The 25,786-nt window shown below is 41.0% G+C and overlaps 2 protein-coding genes across 10 annotated transcripts in view; one reads left to right on the top strand and one right to left on the bottom strand.

Moving 5' to 3' along the window:
• The window catches only part of LOC122882375 (PDZ domain-containing protein 4-like), a 30,359-nt gene extending 24,945 nt beyond the window's left edge, over positions 1–5,414 (top strand). For all 7 annotated transcript variants that reach the window (XM_044209674.1, XM_044209675.1, XM_044209678.1 and 4 more), the window contains one exon: positions 1,576–5,414. In XM_044209674.1, the coding sequence (XP_044065609.1) occupies positions 1,576–3,609 (2,034 nt within the window). In that variant the 3' untranslated portion in view covers positions 3,610–5,414. The remainder of the gene's footprint in view (positions 1–1,575) is intronic.
• A 121-nt stretch (positions 5,415–5,535) lies between these two features.
• On the bottom strand, positions 5,536–25,413 carry kdm5c (lysine (K)-specific demethylase 5C). Of its 3 annotated transcripts, XM_044209672.1 has the most exons (30): positions 25,269–25,413; positions 24,991–25,165; positions 22,767–22,914; positions 21,506–21,583; positions 21,270–21,392; positions 20,977–21,147; positions 20,644–20,778; positions 18,796–18,852; positions 15,443–15,566; positions 14,822–15,102; positions 14,285–14,443; positions 14,054–14,173; positions 13,783–13,941; positions 12,752–12,933; positions 12,435–12,597; positions 12,230–12,349; positions 11,945–12,139; positions 11,584–11,765; positions 11,323–11,447; positions 11,077–11,224; positions 10,913–11,003; positions 10,371–10,753; positions 10,106–10,244; positions 9,811–9,990; positions 9,492–9,620; positions 8,611–9,360; positions 8,336–8,378; positions 7,983–8,182; positions 6,806–6,994; positions 5,536–6,651 (listed from the first exon to the last, which is right to left on the bottom strand). In XM_044209672.1, the coding sequence occupies exons 3-30, from the start codon at positions 22,908–22,910 to the stop codon at positions 6,643–6,645; spliced, it is 4,779 nt and encodes a 1,592-aa protein (XP_044065607.1). In that variant the 5' UTR covers positions 22,911–22,914; positions 24,991–25,165; positions 25,269–25,413; the 3' UTR covers positions 5,536–6,642. The 3 variants fall into 3 exon arrangements, with proteins under 3 accessions (XP_044065607.1, XP_044065606.1, XP_044065608.1); XM_044209671.1 differs by having other exon boundaries at positions 24,991–25,344; XM_044209673.1 differs by lacking the exon at positions 18,796–18,852 and having other exon boundaries at positions 24,991–25,343.
• Between the last annotated feature and the right edge of the window lie 373 nt (positions 25,414–25,786).

Below are 25,786 nucleotides of genomic sequence, written 5' to 3' on the forward strand. Positions count from 1 at the left end.
TAAGCACAAGTACTACTTGTGAAAGGCTGACAAGATTTATATTGCTAAGGCATAGTCCCACATTAAGATTCAAGTGAGAGAGAGGCGGACGGAGAATCATCAGAGGGAAATACACAAGTAGAGATTAAAGCTTGATCTGTTGTCTTGGGGAAGAGAGAGAGAACTAAAGGGGGTTGTCGAAGAATAAGAATGAAGATGAAGATAATCAATACTTTGTCCCGCAGTCTGCACGCAGTTCACATTCAAATCAAATCAATTAGCCAAGATCAACTGCGTTCTGAGGAGTGAATTGTTTACTAATTTAAGCACAAGTATTTGCATTGTATTTGATCAGCTTTTGAGGGGAAGCCAATCAAAACAGGCTAAGTAAACAGATCAGAAACAATAACAATTCTTATGAAATATTTAGTATTATTCATCTGTAAAGATTGGATCATTCTGGATGGACATTTCATCCTCTAATACTGTATACTTGTCTATGAAAAATCTATTTCCTTACTATTAGGTAGCGTATGTTAGGATGTAATCCTTTTAGATCCAAATTTTAGTTTTTCTCTATAGACAAATTACTCAATGGAAACCAAATGCAATCGCAGAGTATTGAAATGATGTTAAAATCTCACACAGCACTGGCTCCATCTAGTGACAGAAAGGAGCAATACTCTTCAGTTCAGAAATGTGCTGCACTCAGTATTTTACACTAACAATGGATCAAATCACTAGGTTTGATAAGAAACCAACTGTGCAGTTTCCTTTAACTCTACGAGGCATTTCAGTGTCTTGTGGTTCAATGTTTTTGTTTTCTAGCCCGCAACTTCTTGGTTTAGGTTAACTCTCATCAGCGTGCCTTTCGGCTGGAGTAGGCAGCTGGTGAACATAGTGCAGCATTTCTCCTCTAAAAGGCCAGATATTTCCCTCACGAGTTGGTGGAGAGCAAAACAGAGCTAAAAGAAGAGTGAATATTGGCTTTGCATTCAGTAGGTGGCCAGAATCATGACAAATGAATACTAATATTGCTCCATATCTGCTGAATGTATAAATAGGCTCCAAAGTGGCCAAAAAAGTCAGTAAATTCAGGTTTAAACATGCTTTTTTAAATTTATTTCTTCAAAGCGTTAAAAATATTGTTATTTTCAATGTTAAAGATCCCCTCCAGACATGTTTTAAGACATATAAACATACTTTATGTCTGATATGGTTTTCCCACAAAAAAGTTCAAAAGTGATGACACAAACATATCTTGTATATACACACGTCTTAAACTCAGATTTAGGGTGAGCACAGAGAAATTTTCCATCTTCAGCAGATGAATGTGAAAACATCTTTCCAGTGTCAAACTCTGCACAAACATTATTCTGCACAGTGAAGCTCAAACATCCAAGTGAAGTAACAACAAGCAAAACACATTTTTGAGTGGAGGCATTTTAAACCTTCTGATGTATAGCAACATTCTAATGCATAATTTTCCTTTCCTTCTTCCTTTCATTTGTCTCTTCAACAATGGACTTTACACCTCCGCTGCAATGCCATCATCTAAATTCAACAACCTGTGCCTGGTACACCTTTACCTGTCAGAATGACAATCAGCTGGACCCAGATGAGCTGGACCTGGAGCCACTGGATAATGCTGTTCATCTGCCCAGCAGCCACAGACTGAGGAACGGTCTGGACTGCGCAGGACCAGGCAGTGTTGCTGGTGGGAGTGTACTAGGTAGCCACGGTCGCTCAATGAACAGGGATTCACCTGATTTGCTCCAGACGGTGCTGAGCAACAGCCAGGAGCTGGACAGTGGGGTGGGTCGTACAGATGAAAGCACACGCTATGAGGAGTCTTCAGAACACGATCTTCTGGGAGACGACCACACTAGTGCCTCCAATACGAACGCCACCAATACTCCTGGCAGCATGCGCAAGTTCTTGTCCGGCAGAGGGGACACTCCGCCCTTGCTGCACTCCCAAGACCTCCAGTTCAGCACTGACTCCCTCTTAGGGCTGGACTGTGTTAATGGAGGAGGGCTGGAACAGGTGGAGCGATTGGAGAGGGCCTACATGGCAGATCCCGTGAGGATGATGATGCCTGGGCTGACTGAGGAGGAGTGTGAGAGGTACAAAGAGCTCCTGGAAATCAAGTGTTACTATGAAAGGAACAGTAATGATCTGATGCTACTGGGAGGTCAGGGGCTGGCACAAGAGGAAGGGGGTGTCTCACTGGATGTGAATAGGAATGAGAGCCTGACGCAGCATGAGATGGCGCTTCTGGAAGAGGAACTGCGCCACTTGGAGTTCAAGTGTCGTAACATCTTGAGGGCACAGAAGATGCAGCAGCTGAGGGAGCGCTGTCTGAAGGCTTGGCCTCTCGAGGACAAGAATGGAGCAAGTGCAGGGGCTGGAGTAGGAGCTGGCCGCTTGGACATAAATGGTACTTTGGTCAGTGAGGAGTCCTGTCACCATGCTCTGTCAGATATCAATGAGCTCCCAGAGAGGGAGCGCTCAGATAAGGACAGTACGAGTGCCTACAACACTGGAGGGGAAAGTTGCAGGAGCACCCCTCTGGTCAATGAACAGTACCCTTCACCCTCTACACAGTTCCTGGAGGGAGGAGAGCCTCTTCCCCCAGCAGGTATGGAGCTTCCAGCCTCCACTAGGCAGAGAGAGAGGGGAACCAGGGCCGAAAGAGGGGACGGGGCAAACCTCAACCAACCCTACTCTCCCCACACTCAAAGGAGAGGAGCTGAAGCTAAGACATCCAGCCCCGGAGCTAAGGTTAGGTCCCTGTCCCGGGATGCAGGAACCAGGCGGGGCTCAGATGGAGGGGTGAGACGTAACCCCAAAGCCAATGGGACAGCTGAGAGGGCTGGTGGATGCAGTGCAGAGAACAGCCCTTACCTGTCTCGCCGTCAAACTGAAACAAAGCTGCCTCAGCGCTATCTAAGCTGCATGCAGCTGAGGTCTCCCTCCACCTCTGAACGGCTTGGTGGACTCAGAGATGCTCCCAGAGAAGGCAGCATGGAGACTGGGGGCGACGCCAGCCCAATGAGTTTGGGTAGCACATGTAAAGATGTTGCCCAGGCCCCAGGTGCTGTACCCTTAGCCTTGTCCCCTTCAATGTTGCCTGCCTCCCCTCGTATGGAGTGGAAGGTGAAGATCCGCAGTGATGGCTCACGTTATGTGGCCAAACGGCCTGTGAGGGATCGCCTCCTGAAGGCACGTGCCATGAAGATCAGAGAGGAACGTAGTGGCATGACAACGGATGATGATGCTGTGAGTGAAATGAAGATGGGCCGCTACTGGAGCAAAGAGGAGCGCAAGCAGCAGCTGCTAAAGGCCCGAGAGCAGCGGCGCCGCAGGGAGTTCATGATGCAGAGCCGTCTCGATTGCTTGAGAGATCGTGAGAGGGAGCAGGGCAGCGGTGGTGGAGGACAGCAGGGGACGACACAGCAGCAAGAACCTACCTCCATCCTGGAGCTGTGCCACCGCAGGAGCATGAAGAAGCGCAGTCGCAGAATCCTGGACAACTGGATCACTATACAGGAGCTACTAGCTCATGGGACCAGGTCTGCTGATGGGAAGAAAGTCTATAACCCCCTGCTGTCTGTCACCACAGTCTGAGATAAGATGGGAGCGAAGGAGGCAGAGAGTTAGGGAGGGATAAGAAAGTGCCAAAGTGTTTTGATAGGGCCTATAAGATGAACACAAGCTGCTTCAGTACAGGGATGCACCAACATTCTAAAACACAAAGTCCATGATGGTAATATAAAGTAGCATCGTCAGGCCCCAACCTAAAATGTTTAGATTGGAGAAAAGCTCATGACTGAGACTGCCAGGGTTTGTGTATCCAGTAACCGTATGTATCGTCCCAAACAGAAAGACAACACACACATTTACAATATTGTCGAATTGAAGCTGCATTTCAGAAATGCATTCCATGATCACAAATGCAGATTTACAAAAGTCTTAAATTTCACAAATATACTTCAGTATATTTTAAATACACTGTATTCCTCTTCAATTTTGTCTGGTTGAATGGACCTGAGCCAGTCAAGAAAATGCTTCCCAACCCTTTTTCACGATGTTTTACCTCTCACATGTAAAGAATGTGATTCTTTCATCTTACACAGAAACCTGTACCAGCTTGTCAGATTTGAAATCTGGACGTCACAGTCAATGCACAAGACAAAAAAGAAGTGTGGGGTAGGACAAGTGGACAGACTTACAGACATAAAGTGGAAATAGAACACAGATTAGCATTTTTGAAATGATAACATATTCAGAGGAGTCCGTTTAGAAATACATCACCTCTTGAGATCTGTCTTCTTACATAAAGGAGAAATGGTGTGAGAAATGGCACCGCCTGCTGTTTCGCTATTGGAGAAGTGGTGCACAACTTAAAAGTAATCGTTGCAGGCCTCTACATTTTGACAGAATAGAGTTAAATCAAAAATGGAGCTAAGAACCATGTAGCTGTGAAAAGATTATGAGAAAAAGCCACTTCTGTGCCATAAAACTGTATATTTAGTGTCCATAAAGGACTTTTGATTAAGGACAAGAACATTGTGTGCCAGTTAACGTAGTTATGACATTTGTTTCATTCATGCTGTGTTCATGTACAAATGCTCCCTTGTTTTGACACAGGAAATGCAACATCATTGTCAGACCACTGACGCTTTTTGATAATGAGGAGCTGAGCGGTGCCTTCCTTTCAGGCAGACTTGACTGTATAGCACAATTTTCAAAGCGATACAAAAAAGCTGAAATTCTGTAGCTGTACCAGTAAACACTGAAACACAGAGCAACTGACAGGCTTACTGTTTTTTTTAAAGAAAGGGACATTGTGTCATACAAAGCACAGAAAACGTTTCATATTGCTGTTTCATACAAAAAGGTATATTTGCCCTTTAAATTGATGGCAAATGTGCCTTTTTTTCCCTCCATTTGCCATTCCTGTGAACAAGGCTAATTCATTGCAAATGATTATTCTTTGCTACAAAAGAATTCCCTGTTAATTGGGTCTGCTGCGACATCAACTGTTGATTTAAGGTTGACTTGAATTGAGGTTTTCACTTTGTAATTCTATGCTCTCAGAACTAGCCTCTGGATAATTATCCAGCAAAAGTACCTGGAATGGCAATAATAACCAATAGTAGGGTGACTTATTTATAAAATCTTATAAACAAAAGCTGATTTTTCATTTGGCTTACTTGCATGTTTGATATTGAGGCAGAAATGATTTTTTCCATGTACTTAAAGCCTTTAACATACTGTAATTGTGGATGTGTCTTTCTATGAACTTGCTTAAAATTCTAGCATAGAAAAAGAAAACATGGTGTACTTGTTCAATATTGTGATGTCCTGTGTCTGCCATTTCAGTTTCGGTAAAAGCTTTTCTAAATAAATGCTGTGATCATGAAAAACTATTTTGGTACTATGTGATTGCTGCTCTGTGTCAGGATTTTCATAATTCATTGTGAGAAAAACCATTACTGATCTTAGGACTAAAGCATTTCAATTTGAGAAATAATGAGTCCACATAACCTAAACAATTCTAAACCTTTATTTTTCTAACAAGAGTGAAAAGAAACAAAGGCAACATTAAAATGAAAAGTTTATACACAAACTCACGACAACTGTGTGTCTGCAATATCAATAATAATAATAATAATAATAATAATAATAATATAATTTTAACCCAGGAAACAAAATAAATTGTGACAAAGTGAGTTACAGTGAAGTTACCTTAATTTTCAAAGAGAGAAAACGAGGGAGGGAGAAAAAGCGGTCAAATTGAAAGGAATAAAACATCGAGTCAAAAGGATGGGCGCTAAAAAAAAAAAAGGAAGAAAGAAACAAAAAGGCATCAATGGGAGGGAAGGAAGGAGAAAGACAAAGCCAAGAGGTACAGATATCCATTTTGGGAAAGTAGCACCAAAAACATGAATGCCTGTTTTTAACACTTCCCAAAATGTACTCCCAATTATTCAAAATGCATGTCCCCTCAAAACAGCATCAAACACAAAATTCAATACAACTAAAAAAATACAAGTGTAACCACGGTGCTGTTGTCTCAGATCAGCTGTCAAAATCTTCTGCTGTACCTCAGCTTCAGGATTCATGCCCAAACAACTGTCTAAATAAACCCATAGCTTATCCAACTTCAATGAGTGGGCTTAAGTTAAATGAAACTGCAACTGCCGGTGCTGAGACAGGCTTCGGTTGAACTAGCATTTAATACAGTTGGGATAACGTAGCATACTGACTGACCTCAGAGACAACTCTAGACCAAAGACACTCCTATTGCGGTAATCCAACATCGGTCCAACACAGTCTTAATATGTTCACAGGAAAAAATGGGTCCAGGGAAAGTGGACAATAAAGTTTGGGTAAGACAGCGAGTCTGAAAAAAACATGATGGATGAGATATGGCTGAGTTTTGGATGAGACAGTGGAGTGTAGAAGAAGAGTCATCGCTCAGTTAGTGTCTGAATACATGAATGAGGGATGAGAAGGGACGTAGGGTGGGGATGTGTGGGTGGGGGGGATGTCCTGCATCTTTCTATAACTTGACACTGTCTTCTGGCACAGAATGCTCTGTCCCTTCAATTCCTCTGACTAATCCATTTAAATGGAGCTCCAGCGTTGACTACATCACAAAATCTGCCAAAGGAAAAAGTAAAAACATTCATCTCCAATAAAGTTGAAGTCAGTTAAATCTTTATATGAAAATATTTGCATTAAAATTTTCCAGAAAAACAACAAAAAAACAGTTGTAAACATGCTTAAAGCAAAAGCAAGATAAATGAGTTGTTACCTCTGGATGGGTCTGGACAGGTAAGTGAGGGGAGGGGCTGTGGCTGAGGGGACAGGTTTTCTTTGACTCTGAGGCATCCAGTGACCTTTCTCCTGCCCCTTCCCCACTGCCACCTCTGTGGCTCTTTCTCTTCCTTTTGGAGTCCTTGGCTCGTCCACGGCTGGTTCGCCTCTGCTCTTCAAGCTCAATCTGAGAGAGAGGGAGAAGACAAGAATATTGGAGAAGAGGCAATTAAGTTACCTCACTAAAAATGTAATAAAAATAGCAACCCATCTTCCTTCTAAAAAACCTGCTAAAGGTTCAATCAGTAGGACTTTTATTCTTGATACAACAAAGATGTTTGAAGTAGCACTGAAATGAAAAATACAAATTCTTGCATATTTGTACATAATCTGATCATAAAACTGCTTTCAATCAATTCAAGCTAAGTACTTTTTAGCAGACTATGGGAAGATTATGTAGTACACCTCAATTAAATACATCTAGTATTATATCAATCATAATGGAACTAGGGGACACTAGCAGTCGTTTATAGCACCAATGTGATCCTGCACTACAGGTGCCCTGTGGAGTGTTCGATCACTAGTAGCACTATGGAGCCATATTTTTTGTGAGGTTGGTTTAATCTTGTGCATGTGCACGTGGGTGATGTGACACATTTATGCCAATGGTTTCACACTTTTCCACTGATGTAAAGGTGGTGGTAATGCGCCAAGAAATGTAGCAAAGGCAGAAAATAAGTACATTAGCAAGTAAACATGGATGTAAACAATGCAGGTTTCAAACTTCATCAGCTTTGCAAATGTTTTGAGGAAGGAAATGCATTTAACATGTTTGTTATGCCTTAAGGATACACAGTGCGTTTTGGTGAGTAAATAACACTGAATGTAAACAGAAAATTAGTTTACAAGAAAATGCCACAGGGCTCCTTTAAGTATGCACACATGGCAACGTGGTAACGTGCTTTGATAAATTTCCAACAGTAGTTTTTCAACATACTAAAAAATTAAAAGGTCTTATAAAAAGGAGCTATTACTCTGTTTTTCTATTTATTTTTTGGGTTAGTTTGCACTAATGTAGAATTGGTTTTAAGACTCTATTGTTCAATTTAATGTTACATGTTTATGCCTGTCTTTTATCATCTAAAAATAATTTAAAAAAAGTTTATTTTCCTGACCTGAATGAGTGTGTGCAGTGTTTCTCTGGATGGAACAGAGGCAGCTTGCAGGACTCTGTGGATGAGGAGTGTCTGGTCCAAGGACACCTCCAGTAGATCTCCTTCCAGCTGCAGTTGCTCCAGTTGGACCCTGGTGGCTGGTGAAAGCTCCACTACCTGGCCTTTTAGCAAAGGTAGCAGGGGCAGCAGGAACCCCACACCTGAAAAGTGACCAGAAAGAAAACATTATCAGGACTGCTGTCTGTTGGACACTTTGCACTACTAAACTTTAAAGAGTTTCCCTTCGGGGATCAATAAAGTATTTCTGATTCTGAACTGTTGATGGTCACTTTGAAATCAACACACCATCTTACCTGTAACATTTGACTTGTTGCCGATACCATTCTCACATCGAGCCTGTGGGCAAACAAGCATTGTGTAAAAGACGCAGGTTGGATACAGTATCATAAGAAAGTCTGAAGTAGCAATGAAATTATCAGATCATCAATTATTATTCAACTGACAGAGGATCTATCAGATACATTATTAATATAATTATTACTAATTATTTGAGTCAGTTGCATAGTTTACAGTTAGTAGTCTATATGTGGTTTAATATTAAAATAAAGAGTCAGAATAAGGTATTAACCTGAGTGCCGTTGTTTTCCTTGGCATTCTTTTTAGGTGAACTCTCCTCTGTCAGATCAATGACTCCCTCCTCTCCTTCCCCTCCCTCGGAGTCTGATAAAACAATCACTGAGCTCCCTTCTGTCCCCTTTTCCATGTTTTCCTCTTTCTCTGTTTCACAATGGAGAGTCTTTTTGAGTTCTTGCAGCCTCTCAAGTGCCTGCTGCAGCTCCGGTGTCTCCAGCGCCTCCTTGGCTCGGCCCTGCCAGGTGATGGCCCTCTCTGTGAGACACTGCAGTGCTTCTCCCTCAGGCAGACGCACTGGCAGCCTCTGCAGGGCAACAAGTAACGCCAGGATAGTCTCCAGGCGTGGGCGCCGTGACCGCTGGCATCGCGGACACAAGAAGCGCGAGTCCCAGTCCCACCAGCAGAGGGGGTTCACTGGTGGTCCAGAGGAAGGGAGCAGGGAGGGGAAAGGAACACAGCCACCATGGAACCAGTCCTTACACAGATGGCAGCGGAGTTGAGGGGCACGAGGCTGAGAAGCGCACACACACACTGACTGAGGAGGGGTGGTACAGGTGTGGTTACTGTTACCGTTCTCTTTCACAGAGTTCTCTGAGTGGCTGGATGTGTCTGTCTCCATGGTGTCTTCCCACCTCCCATTCTCCTTGTAACTTGCAGTGTTAAATCCAGATTTACACATGTTCAATTTCTGTAACCTCAGTAGTGCCTCCTTCTCCTGGTGCTCCCCTTCTTTGAATGCCATCACCTAGAGACAAGACACACAAATCAAGTTCAAATACAGAACTATTATTTATGTATAAAGCACGTACATCCAAAAAGACAGAACTAAATCTCAGAGAGATTAAAAATAGATAATGAAATGCTCAATAAACTTACAATAGCTGCAGGGTCCCTCAGGTCCTGAGCGGAGAGGCCCAGAGTGTTGTTATCAGAATCATCTAAAGGCTCATCCAGCGTCTCTGTCTTATCTCGCCCCTCTCTCCTTTTTGCACACGGACATAATACCTGCAGGGAAACACTGGAGTTTAATGCATGCTCTCATGAAGGTTGCCTTACCAAGAGCTTGGCTTCTAAAGTGGAATGCTATACTGACACATGTATACAGATAACCTATCTTGTTGTTCAGTGTTGACAGAAATTCAATCTATTTAAGTTCAATTTTAATAGAATTTCCTATTTCTTTCATATTGCCCACCTCTAGCAGACTGTGTGGACTGCTCTTCTTCAGGAAGGTCTTGCTGGCCTTGTCCCTCCAAGAGTGAGCGCTGGCTACCTGCAGTTCCAGCTGTCTTAGCTCCTCCATGAAGACTGGCAAGTCCCGTCCAATAGCCACCAGGCCCTCTAGGTCATCCAGACATGGGTAATGCTCCCCATTCTACAAGAAACAAAATAATAAATAATAATAACATTATGAGATTTAATTACAAATCAGAAGAATAAAAACAGGGCCATTCTAAAAGACACCAGAAATGTTTGGGTTTTTTTTTAACCTGGATTTCCTCTAGGTCTGTTACCCAGGCCTGTGCTCGAGTGAGACAGCCCTGTAGAGCCAGAATGTTGGGCAGCTTGACTGGAATAAGCTGGGCCTCATTTACTATTGCCTCCAGGGTAGAGAGAGGGTGCTTTTGCCTGGGAGAACAAAACCATGACAAAGAATGTCATTTTGACGTCTTTGCAACAGGATAAACTGGTTGTGAAATGATGACAACCCCTGCGGCAGGTGAAGTATAGAGAAAATATTATGGTTTGATTTACCTTTGTTCGAGGCAGATCTGTGCTTTCTCTTCCCAACGTTCTGCAATTGTGAGCAGCTCCTGAAGCTCTGCCATGGCCGTCTCCACAGACACACTCTGGGGCACGTTGCAGCCTGCTTCCATCAGGTTCCTCAGCACATCCAACGTCACCTCCTGCCTCTCCCCTCCTTCTGTGCCCAGGGTGCGCCTCACCTCTGCCAGCCAATGTCCCTGCTCCTTTAGGCCCTGGAGTAAATTACACTCCGGCACCACAACAGGCAGCTTGGCCCCCTGCTCCAACAAAGTCTGCAACTGCTCAGGTAGTGGAGAATCCCTCCTCCAGTCCCTGACATTGACCAGTACTTGAGCCCGGCTCTGGAAATCCTCCACTGTCTGCAGAACCGCCTTGAAAATCAGACAGTACAGAAGTAGACCATAAGTGCACTAAATAAAAGTACGACGTTTAAGCTGAGGAAATTATAAAATATTTATACAATACATTTTTATACATTTTCTAAGGATAAAAACACAAACTAGTTTGCTCAGTGTGACATAGCTTCTCACCTGTACTTCCTCCAACTGGTTCATCACACAGGGCAGGTTTTGCATCATCTCTACTAAGGACTTCAGCTCTGCCAAAGTCATCTTACTTTCACTAAAAGACAGCAAAATGTAAGTACATGTAACTGAACAGTTAGTGTAAATGTATAGTTTGTATTCCATCATACCTGGTCTTTGAGTTACTGAGGAGTTCAGTACTTGTCTGTTGGCAGTGTTCTATGTCTTTAAGAACGGTGTTGAGCTTTCGCAGGAGTTCGTTGTTGGGAAACTTTTTTTCCGCTGCTTCTGTCTTCAGCATCTCCAGGTCATCAATTCCTGCAATTCGATAACCATTTGATTTTACCAATTTCTTTTAAGATCATAATTTTCTGTTGAAACCACGTTTAAGGGATTCATTTATGCAGATTCCCCACCTATCTTGTTTCCCTCTTCCTGCTCAAGTGCCTCTTTTACTCTGTTGGCCCAGGAATCAAAGGACTCGGACCGAACCTTTAACCGGTGTAACATGGCTAACAACTCATCCAGGGTATATCTATACCTGCAAAGTGAAGGGATAACAGAAACGATTAACACAGCCAGTGGAGATCAAATTGGAAAGAAAATAACATTGTTTTTGAGTATTATGATTCACTGCAAAGCATACGCGCACACACAACTACACAAGAGATAAATACCTGAGGTAGAGTTTTTCAGTGGGGCAGTTGCACAGATCCTGAGTGTGATAGAGACACACCAGACTCTCGGGACAGTTTGAGCAGGCCAGAGCAGAAAGGAAGCATGTGGTCTTACATTTATCACACTGTCTCTCATCGTCAGGCAGCAGCTCAAATGCCTCACGCTCTGCTTCAGTAATGCCCTGTAGGTACACCACACAGATTTTATTAGACAATTGAGTTTTTCCCATATTCTCATAAGAACATTACAATATCAGACAAATTCAGCATGGTACCAAACTGAACTATTCACTTTATATAAAATTAATAAATGGATAAATAAATAGAGAAACAAACAATCTGTAAGGTTTCTGTGTCTCACCCTTTCCATCAGACCCTTCCGCAGCTTCCTCTCCTCCTGAACAATAATGAACATTTCCCGGTGTGTAGCTGCAGCCAGGTTGAGGTCTAGTTTCTCTGGGCTGGCAGCCATTTTACAGGTGAGCTCCTCATGGGAGAATACACAATACCTCCTTAGACGCCTGTAGTGCTCAATACAGGAACGGCCAGCAGGCAGCTGAGAAGGAGAGAGAAGAGTGATGTTGATTATGTGGTATGTGAACGATGTGAAATGACAACTTGAGACAGACAGTGTAAACAGACGTACCCAGTCTGCAGTGCAGAAGTTAACAGCTTCAGCAAAGTTATACCCCTGATTAAAGCCACTGTGGTAGGCTCTGGGGAAGGTGATGACGAACTCACCAGCACACTGGTTGGTACGTACAACCTGCCAATCAGAAACAGAGGTCAATTAAAGAAAGCTTTTTAACACACCATAATTCTGTGTGCATGCGTGGTTATGTGAGACTGACCGGTACACCATGAGACATGAGGATATTGGGGTTCATGATGGTGACTAGCTGGTGCAGGAGGTCAGGTTGATACTCAAACAGCTCTGGCGTCAGCTTCTTCATCACCTCCTCAAGTCGCTCAGCTGCCACAGAGGGAACCCCATACCAAGTCTTGGGTTCACCCCTGGAGATGATAGATAAGTGGGAAGTGAAGAACAGAGAGTACCCTGTCACACAACATTATTATATTCTCTACGTTGAAAGCTGCAATTGTTTAAGCCTATGACTGCGATATAATGCCAAACCCTCAACAACAATACACAAAAAGCATTCTGTACCAGTGCAGGTAGTTGATGGAGTAGCTCCAGTGATCCTCAATGTGCCAACAGAAAGCTGAGAACACCATGCCTACATAAAGCCAGGGCACCTTCATCCCAGAGATGTCTCCATTAATATGGCACAGGAGTGACTGCTCCAGCACGGGCATCACATTCAAGTTCCAGCCACTGCGGGCATATTCCTGACCAACAAGGAAAACAGTGTGCACTGAAAATAAGCACTGGACTATGATTATGAAAAGGTTTGGAAATTACTGATTACAGGTACCATCTAAACTGAGTAGCTTTTTCATACACTACTACTTTTTGAGAACATTATAAAAGTAACTTTTGATAAAATATTTTACTCAACTACACTGAATTACAGAGTAACCCATAGTTATGCTGTTATGGCCCACATTCATTTAAAATTAATTTTCTGGGGTTGGGTTTTGTTTAGATTTGATCGATTCTGATTCCAATTCTACTTATCGATCCAGATTGATTCCTGATTTCAATTCCTGACATATTATTTGAGCAAGAAAAGAAAATCCCAATTTATTTCCAGCAGATTTAGGCTGCCATTCCAGGCCAGTCATTTGTCATAACTTTTTGGGAGATTTTGAGATTCTTTTCATGTGTACCCTACCATCTCAACCAAGTGTCTACTAATCCCCATAACAACCAGAGAACAATACTACAGGTAGCCAACTCACTGATCGGATCTACTTTTAGTGGTGTAATCAAAACTGTGCAGTTAAGTTTCTGTTTATGCAAACATGTTATTTTCAAGAGCATCACTGAATTGAGTAGGGATTAGTTTGTAGAATGCATTCATGTCGAAATGGTTACAGTCATAATGCCACAATGGCGTTCTGCAGTCATAATACTGTATTTTAAATTTACTTCTGGTGGATTTCACCTTTTTACTTGGGTAGTTTGCAACAAGTAATCTCGAGCAGGATGCTGTAGTCCCCACTCTAACCTTGAGAACTATTCAAGCAAAGATTTCACAAAAACTGTTGAGGTTACAAAAACAAGAATGTGCATACCTCCTCTTCCTTTGTGAGCTTCCTCTTGCCATTGTTCATCGGGAAGCCACTGCCAAACTCTTTGGAGTGTATGTCCGCTCCATACTCAACGGTTACGTCTTCCTCGATACTACTGACTAACCTCCAAAACTCTCTCTCCACAAGCTCAGTGGGAACCATCTACACCGACAACAACACACAGACTAGATATTAGTCTCTTACATTACCACCAGTGAGGGCAGAGTCAAGTCATAATGACTAGGTGCTTGATATCTTGTGTGGGTGCGCTTACATGGACAGGCATGTTGAAGTAATCTGCCTTGAAGGCATCCGCCATTTCCCCAAAACTCTGCAGACTATACTCTCGTGTAGCCTGTTCAAAGCCAAATGCTTCTGCAGGTTTTTTGCACTCCTAAAAAAAAATGGTAAAAAGTAACAAAATCAAAACAAGGATTACTCTCGTGGGTTAGAAGAAACCTAACAAAGCATACCATGAGTATTACAGACACAGACAAGTGCTTACCTCTGCCACACACTTAGGGCATCGCCAATTGCCTTTGGGAGCATCAGTGAGTGGGGGTAGTAGACAGTAGGTGTGGTAGTTATCATCACAGCCATCACACAGCAAGAGTTTCTCGTCTTCATCTCCCCGACCACACATCCGGCATACAAAAGAATCCACCTTTGAAAAAGTGAGAAAAAACGGCACAAAACATTGACTCTAGGGCTTGAAGCCAGATGAGTGTGGCTCACTTTTAACTGGAGCAGACAACCACAGTGCCCTATAAAGCACTGAGCAAGTAAAAGTCAACAAAAGATCAGATATTGTGTGTGTGTGTGTGTGTGTGTGTGTGTGTGGGGGGTCAAATTCCATCAAAGACAAAATCACTGCATTCGCATTAGAGTGACAATTAATAAAGAGTACAGTGCATTGCGTTTACAGCCCTGTAGAATCATTTGACTTTTCATGGTAGTTTAATATTCTAATTTGTGATTTGATCTCAACTTCCACCAACTTCCAACTCGACTGCCACCTGGGTGCACCCTTTGATCTACTTACACACTGCGGGTTGTTGATGTTGCGTCTAAGCCTCATGGTCATTTTGGTACAAGGTCTATCTGTATCATTTTCCTCCTCATTGTTCTTTTTCCCATCCTTTTCCTCTGGTTCTGCTTTCTTCACTTCTGTCTTAACAGTGATGCTAAGGGGAGGCGGTTGGGGGCTAGATGTACTCCCGTCACTCTGGCTCTCTTGTGGCTCCAGTGTCTCCGCTTTGACTGAGGTATCAACAGGAGCAAGAGACACATTCTCCTTGATGGTAACCGTTTGAGGCAGCTCATCTAAAAGAAGAGCAAGAGGTGTTTAGAATCAGAGGTGGTCAGTTATCCCAGACAGTAACAAATTTTACAGTGCAGGGCTCCATGTTGGCAGGATGGTTGTATCTAAACCAAAAACAAGTTCTCCAATGCCTACAATTTATTTGTCTGAACCAATATTATAATTTAGGACTTGCCCCTTTCTCAAGTTATTACTTTAGTTGCATCAAAATAATTGTTGAGATACAGTGTTGCATCCAAATTTCCAGGTTTCTCAACAGTATTGTCAGACTTAAAAAGTCCTTATAGGTTTAACTATGTGTCTGAGAAAATGGATAAATGAGGTTGTGGTCATGGCACTTACCTTTCTTCCTGATGCCTTTGTCCCTTGCCACCAGTCCAAGTCCCATCATCTTAGGCCCTGCGCCATAGATCTGTAGTTTCTTCAGTTCTGGGTTCTTCTCTATGTCTTCCTCTGTAGGTTCAGGCTGTGGATGAAAGTACATTTTCGTCATGAAGGCACAGGCAAGCAACAACTACTCTCCAAAGCACACAGAGCAAAGCAAGGGTCCAGGCCAAATGCGGAACAAACAATTAAAACATGAGAGCATAGCAATGCATCACAAGAAGGGATTATGCTCGGTTAGAAAGTAAGGAAAAGTTAGCCTAGATCACAGCGAAAGCTTAAAAAGTTAAGACCCACCACCAAAACACACAATCACCAGCAGTTGCAACCATACAGTTAGGGTAGGGTATCATTTAGATTTTGTTAATTATGATTCTGGTTTCTAATCAAATCCTTGGTTGATGTTCTTAGTGCATTATTTGGATAAGAAAAGAAAACACTAAGTCAAAAGCAAAAAAGCTATTTTAATTAAATTTATTTTCATTTGTTTTATGTTTTTTTCTTGAGTTGGACGTGTTAACATTAGCTGATTCTCAGGAATTATGACCACTGAGTAGGGCTGCAAAAGTACCTGTAGTCTAAACATATGTTTTATTACTTATTAAGGAATACCGGTGGGCTCTGTCTCGCAGACTGGAGAGGCTGATCTCCTGTCAACTCCCCATATAAATACAAAATTCTTAATTCTTTAATATAACATGTTCTGTTTCTGCGCTGTCATTTACAAAAACAGGTCTTTTTTTCCACTGTTCGTCTCTGCCATGTAACAAGTAAGTTTCCTCATTTTAGATATGTAGTTTTATGCACAAGTGTGTGGAAAGACGCATTTCAGAAAATCTTTTCTTTAAAACCCAGAATGTAATTTGGCACTTAAATAGTTTAGTTTAGTTTTGACAGATAATATTATTGTATGCAATTTAAACAATAAAAATGTAGTTTTTTCTGAAAAAGGAAACCAATTAGTTTGCATATTTACTATTGCTCTTTAATAAAGCAAAAGTATTATTTGATTACTCGATTAATTGATGGAATAATCGGTATAATACTCGATTACTAAAATAATTGATAGCTGCAGCCATAGTTTACAGTAAACTACAGTGAACCTTGTCTTCTCGCAGCAGGAAGCGTTTGGAAGTGTGGAGACATCCAGGTGAAAATCTCTTTAAAGTGATCTGCTCCTTTTAAAAAAAGTATTTTTTCCTGCCAAATTTATTAGATTTAATGTTGTAGTGAATGCTTTGTCATTTTAGACTTCCTCCCTTGCATTACATTATTTTTGTGCAGTGGTTACATATCACAATATCACTATTTGAGGTTTGGCCACACTTATGAGGACTAGTTCCAGTCTACCATATGATTGCAAACAGTTGTGTAATCAGCAATGTAGGTGGAAAAACAGAAGGTCTTAACGTCACTTTCAGTAATCAGCTGATCTAAAAAGCACATAAAAGCAGGAATTAACAAAATTCCCAGTTCAGGTTCCAACTTCCTTCTTCTTAAACATCCATTTAAGGTGCTTTCACACAGGCAGTTTAGTCCTAAACTTTTATCCTAAAAACTTGATCATATGAACACTTTTTCTAATCAGGTGTGCACCAAGAAATCAGTAGCCCGTGTGCAGTCAGAAAGCAACCTGTATTCCCACAGCAAGAAAATTCATATATGCATGTCATGACAACATTATTAGTGCCATTCATAGCACAAAAACTGGATAATGCCATAAAAGATGCCATTGATGATTTTTCTCAAAGGAGGGTAATGGATAAGCAAGTTTGTTTTTGACTATGCTGCCTGTATGCAGTTACACTCCCTTCAGTCATGCAGATGTAAATTTGGCTGCCCATTCATTGTTTTATATTTTCTGCGTACCCAAACTTTGCTGACCAAAGGACTATGCAAATGGCTGGGGACAAGCAAACCTAGAGGCCAACAACAATTACGTGGTTTTTTTTGTTTTTTTTTTAAAAGATAATTTTTTGGGCTTTCTGCATTTATTTGATGGGAATGGCTGAAGAGAGAGAGGAATTTTTTTTTGGGGCTTGTACATTGTATGTGGGTCACACGCTCTACCAGGTGAGCTACTGGGACGCCCCAGGTAATTTGTTTTTTAATTGCTTCAGTGCTTTACGACTCCAATATTTTATTGTCCATCATCGGACTACGGTGCTCTGTAACTGAAACTTGATTAAATGAAACCTACTAGGTTCTTCTGTGCGAGTGCACTCAAAAGAGGACCCATTCAGCCACACTGTTGTATTGAGTAGATAGGAGGGCAGAACAGCAAAAGTGCAAAGGCACACAGACAGCCCAGCGACAAAGCATTTCAAGCCAAGTAAAACCACAGAGAAAGAGCATGGGTGAAAGAGAGAAAGCTAGAGAGCGCATCAGCCCAACAACTACACCAGAAAAGTGAGTTTGGCAATTGGGGATAAAGTGAAAGTTTCTTCAAGAGCCTACAGTGAACTGTGCCATTTGGGACAACATTGGCACAGGGATCCAAATGTCATATAGAAAGAAAGGCGACGTAGTATAAAGAACGACAAAGTCTGCGTAGGGATAAGGTTGGGGTGGATGGATGGGTCAAACAAACACAGGACTTTCACCCAAGAAACCACTGTTTGTGTCCTGTGTGAAACCAAAAGTCAATGATGACTTATTTTAACTTACGTAACGTATTTAACTTACGTCATGTACATAACATAACTGACGTAACTGACTTACGTACATACCTAACTTAACTGACGTAGGTAAGTATGTAACTGACGTACTTACCTACTGGCTGGTTAAGAGGAGTGAGTAGTCAGCCGTCAATGGCGGTATAAAACTGAGCAGTCAATAAAATAGGTTTTTTCAAAAATTGTGAATCACCGCAACCACAAAAAATATCAGGCTGATGGGTCCAGTAGTATGCCAGATTAGCTGCGGACAGATACACACATGCACACACACGACCAAATGCATGATCCCCTCCAGGCTTATGCCTGGTGGAGGTAACCGGCCGTGGAAATCCTCCTCTGAGTTCAATGTCTGGTCTAGAAATTTAAGAACTTGCACCAACTATTATTGTAATGCCACAGAGGGTTTTTTATGGCAACATGTCTGCAACAGTCATGTAAACCTACTATGGGTTGCCACCGCTACACTGAGAAACTCGATGCGTACAAATGCATGTTAATGAAAATGTTTTAGTGGTTAGTTCAAATAAAAGACGAAACATCTAGACAACTTCAGAAGGGGTGAGGTGGTCTAGGAAAAGAGGTGGGAAGAGGGGGGGGGGCAGAAGGTGAGCTCATATGCTCAAGAGGCAGTACCGCAGAGATGAGTTGAGAGCCAGTGGTGAGAGGATGGGGGACCAGATCCTCTGGACCCTGCAAGGGGAGACAATAACAGCAACAATAAACTAAGACAAGAGGGGGAAAAGGAGATGAGAGAGGAAGGGAGAGAGCCTGGAAAGAACAGAGCCAGTAGTTGTAGAAAAAATATCACTGGGACACATTATGAGACAAGGGTCACATCCGATGTATGCCCTATAAAAGGTCAGGGAAGTTTTGTGGATCTAGATAATAAATAATTTTTCAAATTCAAGATTAAGTTTACTTTTTGTATTACTGGTATTTGTAGTTGACAGGTGATTCAGCTGTTGCACCAACATGATTTATTCTCAATGGGGTGGCTTTGGCACCAAACAGAAATGGGTTTGGGAAGGTGTTTGGGTATGGGAATTTAGTGTTCTCCGACAAGTTTGTTATCATGCATGATACTAAAGTATACTGAAGTCCAGCTAGTGGCAAATAATAGAAAAAATATCAGCTGGATCTTAAATACTTTTGTAAGTTAAGCTAAATGGCTATAAAATACAATCCCATCATGTTTAAAAATGTGCTCAAGTGTTGATGGGGGGGTAAAAAATGAAGCATCATTAGAGCGAGAGATAACAGAATGCAGGCTGGTCCAGAAGTTGTACTGTGTATTGGTAACATTAATGTAAAAAATAAAATAAAAATGTTGCATGTGACTTATGAAACAAATGAGATGTAGGGGAAGTGGAAGAAACAAAGCACAGAACAAAATAAGCCATGGAGCCGAGAGCAAAAACAGCAGATTTAAGCAGAGCAGCATGGCGGGATGGAGAGTAAGCAAGACGGGATGGCCCTGAGTGAATTGTCACATCTTCCAGACACTACACTGTAAACAATGCACAAGGGCACATGGATAAGCACAAAAAACTGTTAACATGACAGCATGGTACATGCTTACAAGACTGTCATCCAACAAACACTTGAGTAGTTTGTTGGCTTGACTTTTTGTTAGCCTGTAATGATGGAAGCTCTGTCATTATTCATTTGGCTGATCAGCAGGCAGTAGATAGTAAACTATTAAAAAGTCCAGTGTGTAGGATATATTTTTAGTTGATTATCACTAATGAAAACATACTTATAAATATTATATTCCATTTCTGCCAATAGCTCCACTTAAATGTTACACACTGGACCTTTAAATGGCACTTAAAACTTTACAATGTAATAAAATATTATAAGAGATTGCCAGCCTCCTACGTTTGCTGTTCAATCCAGATCATCAAATAGCAAGTACATATCTATTGTGAGGTTTAAAGTCCTGGGGAAAAGAAATCTCCAGATTTTTCTGCAGATTTTTTTCAAAACACAAGATAATCACAAAATAAAAATACACTGGAACTAATTACTGGATTACTGGAACTTCAATGCATGTAAAAAATGAAACTGATTACAAGTCCGCCATTACTAAGACAACAAATACAGATAATATCATCAGTGGCAAGGATTTGGATGTGTGGTGTAAGTCCTGTGAGAAATCATCATAGGTCAGGACAGCCTGAATACCTGGTAGTTAAATTAATTCACAAGTTGAAATTCACTCAGCTGAAACAAAATCCTCTTTGAAGGAATGCACCAAACCCATGCAATGTTTGTGGTCTTTAAAAAGCCACTATATAAACAAAAATGTGTTTTCTCTGATTAATCATTTTCTGGGCTTGACTTTGTGGCGGCAAGGCGCATATGGAAATGTGAGCCATAGAATTATAATCAACTGACCAAAGTTCATTGAGTATAGGTTTACTGGTCACAGAGGTATGCAAATTTATTGAATGACAAGTAAGGATAGGTACTCTCACTCACATCAGGCTGGCAGCGGTTTGCTCTGCGTCCGTAACTGCTCATTTTGGATGGCTGCACAGACTGACGCAGGGGGATGGAGTGGGGCTTGTACTCTTTATCCACATCCTCACCATCATAGTGCTTTGGCTTGCAATGCTAGAAATGATGTAAAAAGAGAGAGTTTACATGAAAACATGCTAGATATGACCTAAGCCTTTTAATTCTAACCAAAAGAAAGCGTACAATGTATCAGAGTGAATAGGCTGCTCTTCACAGATGGACTAAAACTACCATCTATTAAGTGATCACCCCTGGTAGCACAAAAAGGAGAGACAAGAATGTATTGAGTGATACCGGCATGCTGGCACCAGACTGGAACATTTCAAATGGGTAGACGATCCTCTCATAGTGCGACCGCAGCAGAGAACCAATGTTCTTGCCTGGAGGGTAGCCAAGCCTCTGGGCCACACGAGCCCAACGCCGTTCCTTACAGACCATCTCAAAACCTCCTTCATCTGTCACAATCTGGAAGAGAAAAGCATTTTTTTTTATTTATTTTTTTTACGATTTTAACAAATCATAGTTAACAAAACACAACATCTACTTAAAAGTATTTTCTGAGTAGAAACAATTCCATTGATATCTACCTTTGACAGGCTGAAAAGATCAAGGATGCGCCTTTCAATATGTGGGATTTTCAAGGAGGATGCCTGGATCTCCCAAAATCTGGCGATGCGGTCCAAATAATTAAGCTTCACTCTGGTCTCTGCCTAAAATGAGATGCATGAGGGACGACCATGATTACTATGGCCAGTTCCATCAACAACATCAATTATCTGTCAACAATGTACAACAACATTAAGGGAAAAAAAGAGGAACTTACCTCCAACTCATTAAGCCTCTGGATGCGGGGTGTGAAGCGGAAGCTATCCAGCTCTACTGAAAATGGTGGTTGCCAGTCCTATTTGGGAGCAAAGACACGCAATTAAACTTGTTGCTAAAACAACAACTTGTGCAATTTCTGCTTTGATGCTGTACAATATCATTCAAGGAGCTTAATAAAAACAAATGAACGTCGACATGGGAGATTAATGAAATAGTGAGCTTAGTTTGGGCTTAAGCCTGGTTTAACTTGGGCTTTCAGGACCAAGAACTAGGCTCAGCTTTAATCAGGAAGGATAACCAAGGCCTGCCCAATCAATTCTGAAGAAATTATAATTCCCACAAGTGAGTAATTCCCACTGTCAGTAATGCGACTAGCATTTAGTACTACTATATGTATAACTGTATGATTATGTCCACCACACCCTAAAGATGAGTAGTGATAAGGCTTTAATTTACACACTTATATCATTTGCAGTTTTCCTCCAGTCTTCCATCTGTTCTATCCTCTGCTGCAAAAACAGCTTTACTTTTGTTAAAATGTTTTATTCTGTAATATAACTCTTGTAACACTAATGTATTGCTTATTGCATTTGTTAAAAATATAAGATAATCATAGAGTTTATGGGAGAAACACGAAATGTAATTTATGGAACATAAATACAACTGAACATAAGTGTAAATCTGAATTTGGGGGTGTATGTATGAAGAAAATGACTTCTTATAGCTGTTTTATTGTTTTTATAGCGCATTTTTGTGTAAATATTCTACACATTTAACCCTGCTGAATCATTATTTTTGCCTTTGCAACAACACAAACATCCACGGAATCAATCATTTGATCTCATAGTAAAACATGCAGCTCTTTTTTTTTTTTTTTGCTGATGTTGCACATAACCAAATTAATATTAAAAATGACACATTATTCGCGCTGAGAGCAAGACATGGAAAACCCAAGCTGACAGAACCAACTCTGACTGGTTATATAGGATCACCAGGGTTGTTTTGTGAAGCCTGCTAACTCAAAGATAGCCTAACAAATCAAAATAAGGATAAATAGAGATTAACGTCATTCATGTCACCAGCTCTGACGGAGTGTCATGGATGATTGGTGAAATATCTTAAAGACTAAAACAGCAAGACCATGGGCTTTTGACTTAGTACTTCTAGATAAATACTTTAAACCCAGAGCATGCTACACATGTTACACTTAAATAAACATGCCATTTCTTCAATATAATCCAAGCTAAGCAAATACTTACTGGTGGAGGTCGAATTTTACAGATTCCAGACTTCTCTGCAATTGGACGTATCTTGGCGATGTAGCCCAGGGGATCGTGAAACTCCTCCCATGATGGCTCAAACACTGGACACTCCGGAGGAGGTACGAACTCTTCCCCTTCCATTGCCCTGACAACAGGATGATCGACAATGCAAAACAAGTTAATGAACTCTACCAGACTAACTAAAGGGCATGACAGCATCAATTCAGCATCGGAAAAAATATTTTATGTATGCAAATCTTATCAAATCTAATTTGTAGAGAACAATTTAAAACCCTAAAATCTTGCATACTTTTTAAAGATTTTTGTTTTGTTGAATTGATTGACATTTTATTTATTACATAATGACCTCCAGATACTTTGCGTAAAAGATACAACATTGTGAGAAACTGGCCAGCATTATGTCTTCAGAACATTTTGGCTAGATAACACACATATCTCAATGTTCCTCATGACAGTAAATATAAACAAATGATTTGTGGACAGATTAAAGTTAGCATGTCAGCTTAATTCAATGATGAGTAAAATGGACCAGTGTAGGAGAAAATAAAAGGCATATTATACACACATTGCTACAAAAAGGTTATTGCATTAGTTTACTCTTGCAAAATAATTACTTCCTGGTAGGGCTGCACAATTAACAGAAATAGCAATATGGCCACATGTGCAATATACAAATTGCAGAAGCTGCAATTCTTTGATTAAAAAGGTAAAACGCGTGACCAAATAGCATTTTAATGAAGTACTGTAGTGATGCAGAGATACCTTGGCCTACAAATCTTGTTCTCCAGATGTAAGAAAACATGTTTGTTTGGTACAGACCCCAACAAATGTCACATCATCATGATTTTAATAGTTTCTTCAGTGAAAATGAAAATTGTGATGAAAAACGGTCATGGAATCATATCGCAATCATATCTGTCAAAATACTATATGACTTTTGTTGCATGCAGCCCTACTGCCTAGCACAGCATTCTAATAGTGTCAGCTTTAAATATATGGCAATTAGTTCCTCTGCATGTTTCATAGTTCATCATTTCCCCCCAAAATTAAACATAATAGTCGATAACAAGAGACTTGGGGAATCACAGGATGAGGATTTTTTTGTCCTCAAAGTGGCCTATGTTAAAAACCCCTCCCCCAACATCAGACACAACAAAACAAACCCCATGCGCTGGTGAATCAACAAGGCCCAGTGTGGAAAGGGGCAAAAGTTTTAAGTGATTAGCTGAGAAGCTTTATCAGTTGCAGTACAGAACAACAATCAAATGATTTCAATACAGAAATGATGGCAACATTTCTGTATGCACTTGAGCAATAAGCACTGCTTTATTATGTAATTTATATGTATAAGAGTCTTGATAGAACAGTCTTATATGAATTTTGTCCTGGGGAATTGCTTATACAAGTCATATTAATCTCAACAAAACTTGATGCTTGGACTTCAGTGACATGTAGCCCATCCATCCGATTCTCCATGGGCCTTCAGACAAACAATGGCGTGGAGGCCATGAACCCTAAGGTATAGAAGGCCATGAAGGCATCACTACTCGCCAGTGGGCTGGGCTAGATTAATTAATAAGCTTTGGCGAGACAAATGACAACAAATACACAAGTACTCGATTGCAGAAGCCAAATTGTCACACTTCAATGTCGGTGTTGTCTTACATCCTGTTTACATTACTCAATAATACATATAACTGTTAGCTGACAACTGTTAGCTACTAGCTACTAAACTTGGGAGAACTGGCGTTAAAACTAACCGTACCTCCAAGTGACAGCCATAACAACATTAATAAAGAAAAAGAAAATGTCTCCAATTAATTTATTTATTGTGAATTAGCTAGGTGTCATTCATTTCTCTTCTTCAGGCAATCATTTGTTTCTATTGTTCAGCTATCAGAGGCGACAACGCCGCTTACAGCTAACGTTAGCATCGAGGCCTCCACTTTTTCTCATCCCAGTCCCATCGTCTCCCACGGTATTAGGTAACTAGCATTAGTTAACGTTAGCTAACGTTAACTGGGTGGCTGAGAAAAAGGCAACAATATAACCGCAAACAAGCTAACCTACGTACTCAAATCGACGCTAACAACCAGCTAGTTAACGTTAGTCATATACATGTATGTGCAAGAAAATGCCACATGCAGTTAGTTGTTGATCCCTTTACACAACAGTGTCTCGTTGCATTCCCATGACTGACCCGAAGACACCTCGATGTCCCGGGGTATGATAGGGCTGGTGGCCGCTCTCCTTCCTCTGTTGTTGTGATGACTAGTGGTTAGCTAACGTTGGCCAGCTGTGCTCGGTCCAGTTGGCTAGCTATGGCTGCTAGCAAAGTTGACCGTTTTCAGGCTCAGTTCTCCATATACTCCGTTCTGTCGAACACACAGGTTCAAAACATGAATAGTAGAAGTTCGTTTAATAGTAAACGAGAGTCTCAAACTTTATCAGTTATGTCGTTATCAATCATTTTCCGACCAGCATCATCACTCTCTTCAGGACATCCTATCTTTCTTGACGAGACGCCATCTTAGTTTTTTCTCATGACCGAAGCACAACCTCAAATCTTCACACCACGTACCTCACGTTTACTCCCTGAAAGTAGTACCCACGTACGCCAATAAAAGTAATGTAATCACAAGGGTACCAGTTGTGGAAGTATTTAGAGCCTTAACGTAAGTAAAGTTAGCCATGCCACAAAGTAAACACACTCCCATGGTAAATCGAATTAAAAAAAAGATTTAATTTAGTTTAAAAGTACGTCATATAGCGTAAAAAGAACGTGGTCTTTTTCGTAGTGTTATGTTATTATCTTATTCATCTAATATTATTGTGTAAGCAGAACGGGTCGATTATGAGCGAAATTTACTTTATTTTTCTTTATATACTGTTTGGTTGTCATAACATTGCATAATTTATAGGTTGCATATGTTTTCTGGATTCATATGCAACTAGCTGTCAAAGTGAAGTAAAAAGCAACAAAAAAAGTTGAATAA

This window comes from Siniperca chuatsi, linkage group LG10 (assembly GCF_020085105.1).
Source record: "Siniperca chuatsi isolate FFG_IHB_CAS linkage group LG10, ASM2008510v1, whole genome shotgun sequence".
NCBI lineage: Eukaryota > Metazoa > Chordata > Actinopteri > Centrarchiformes > Sinipercidae > Siniperca > Siniperca chuatsi.

Coding starts and splice junctions, on each gene's coding strand:
- kdm5c (XM_044209672.1), bottom strand. CDS start 22,910: ATGGAAGGGGAAGAGTTCGTACCTCCTCCGGAGTGTCCAGTGTTTGAG. Junction 12,140..12,229: donor ACTTCTGCACTGCAGACTGG/GTACGTCTGTTT, acceptor TCTCCTTCTCAG/CTGCCTGCTGGCCGTTCCTG. Junction 10,245..10,370: donor CAGATCTGCCTCGAACAAAG/GTAAATCAAACC, acceptor TTGTTCTCCCAG/GCAAAAGCACCCTCTCTCTA.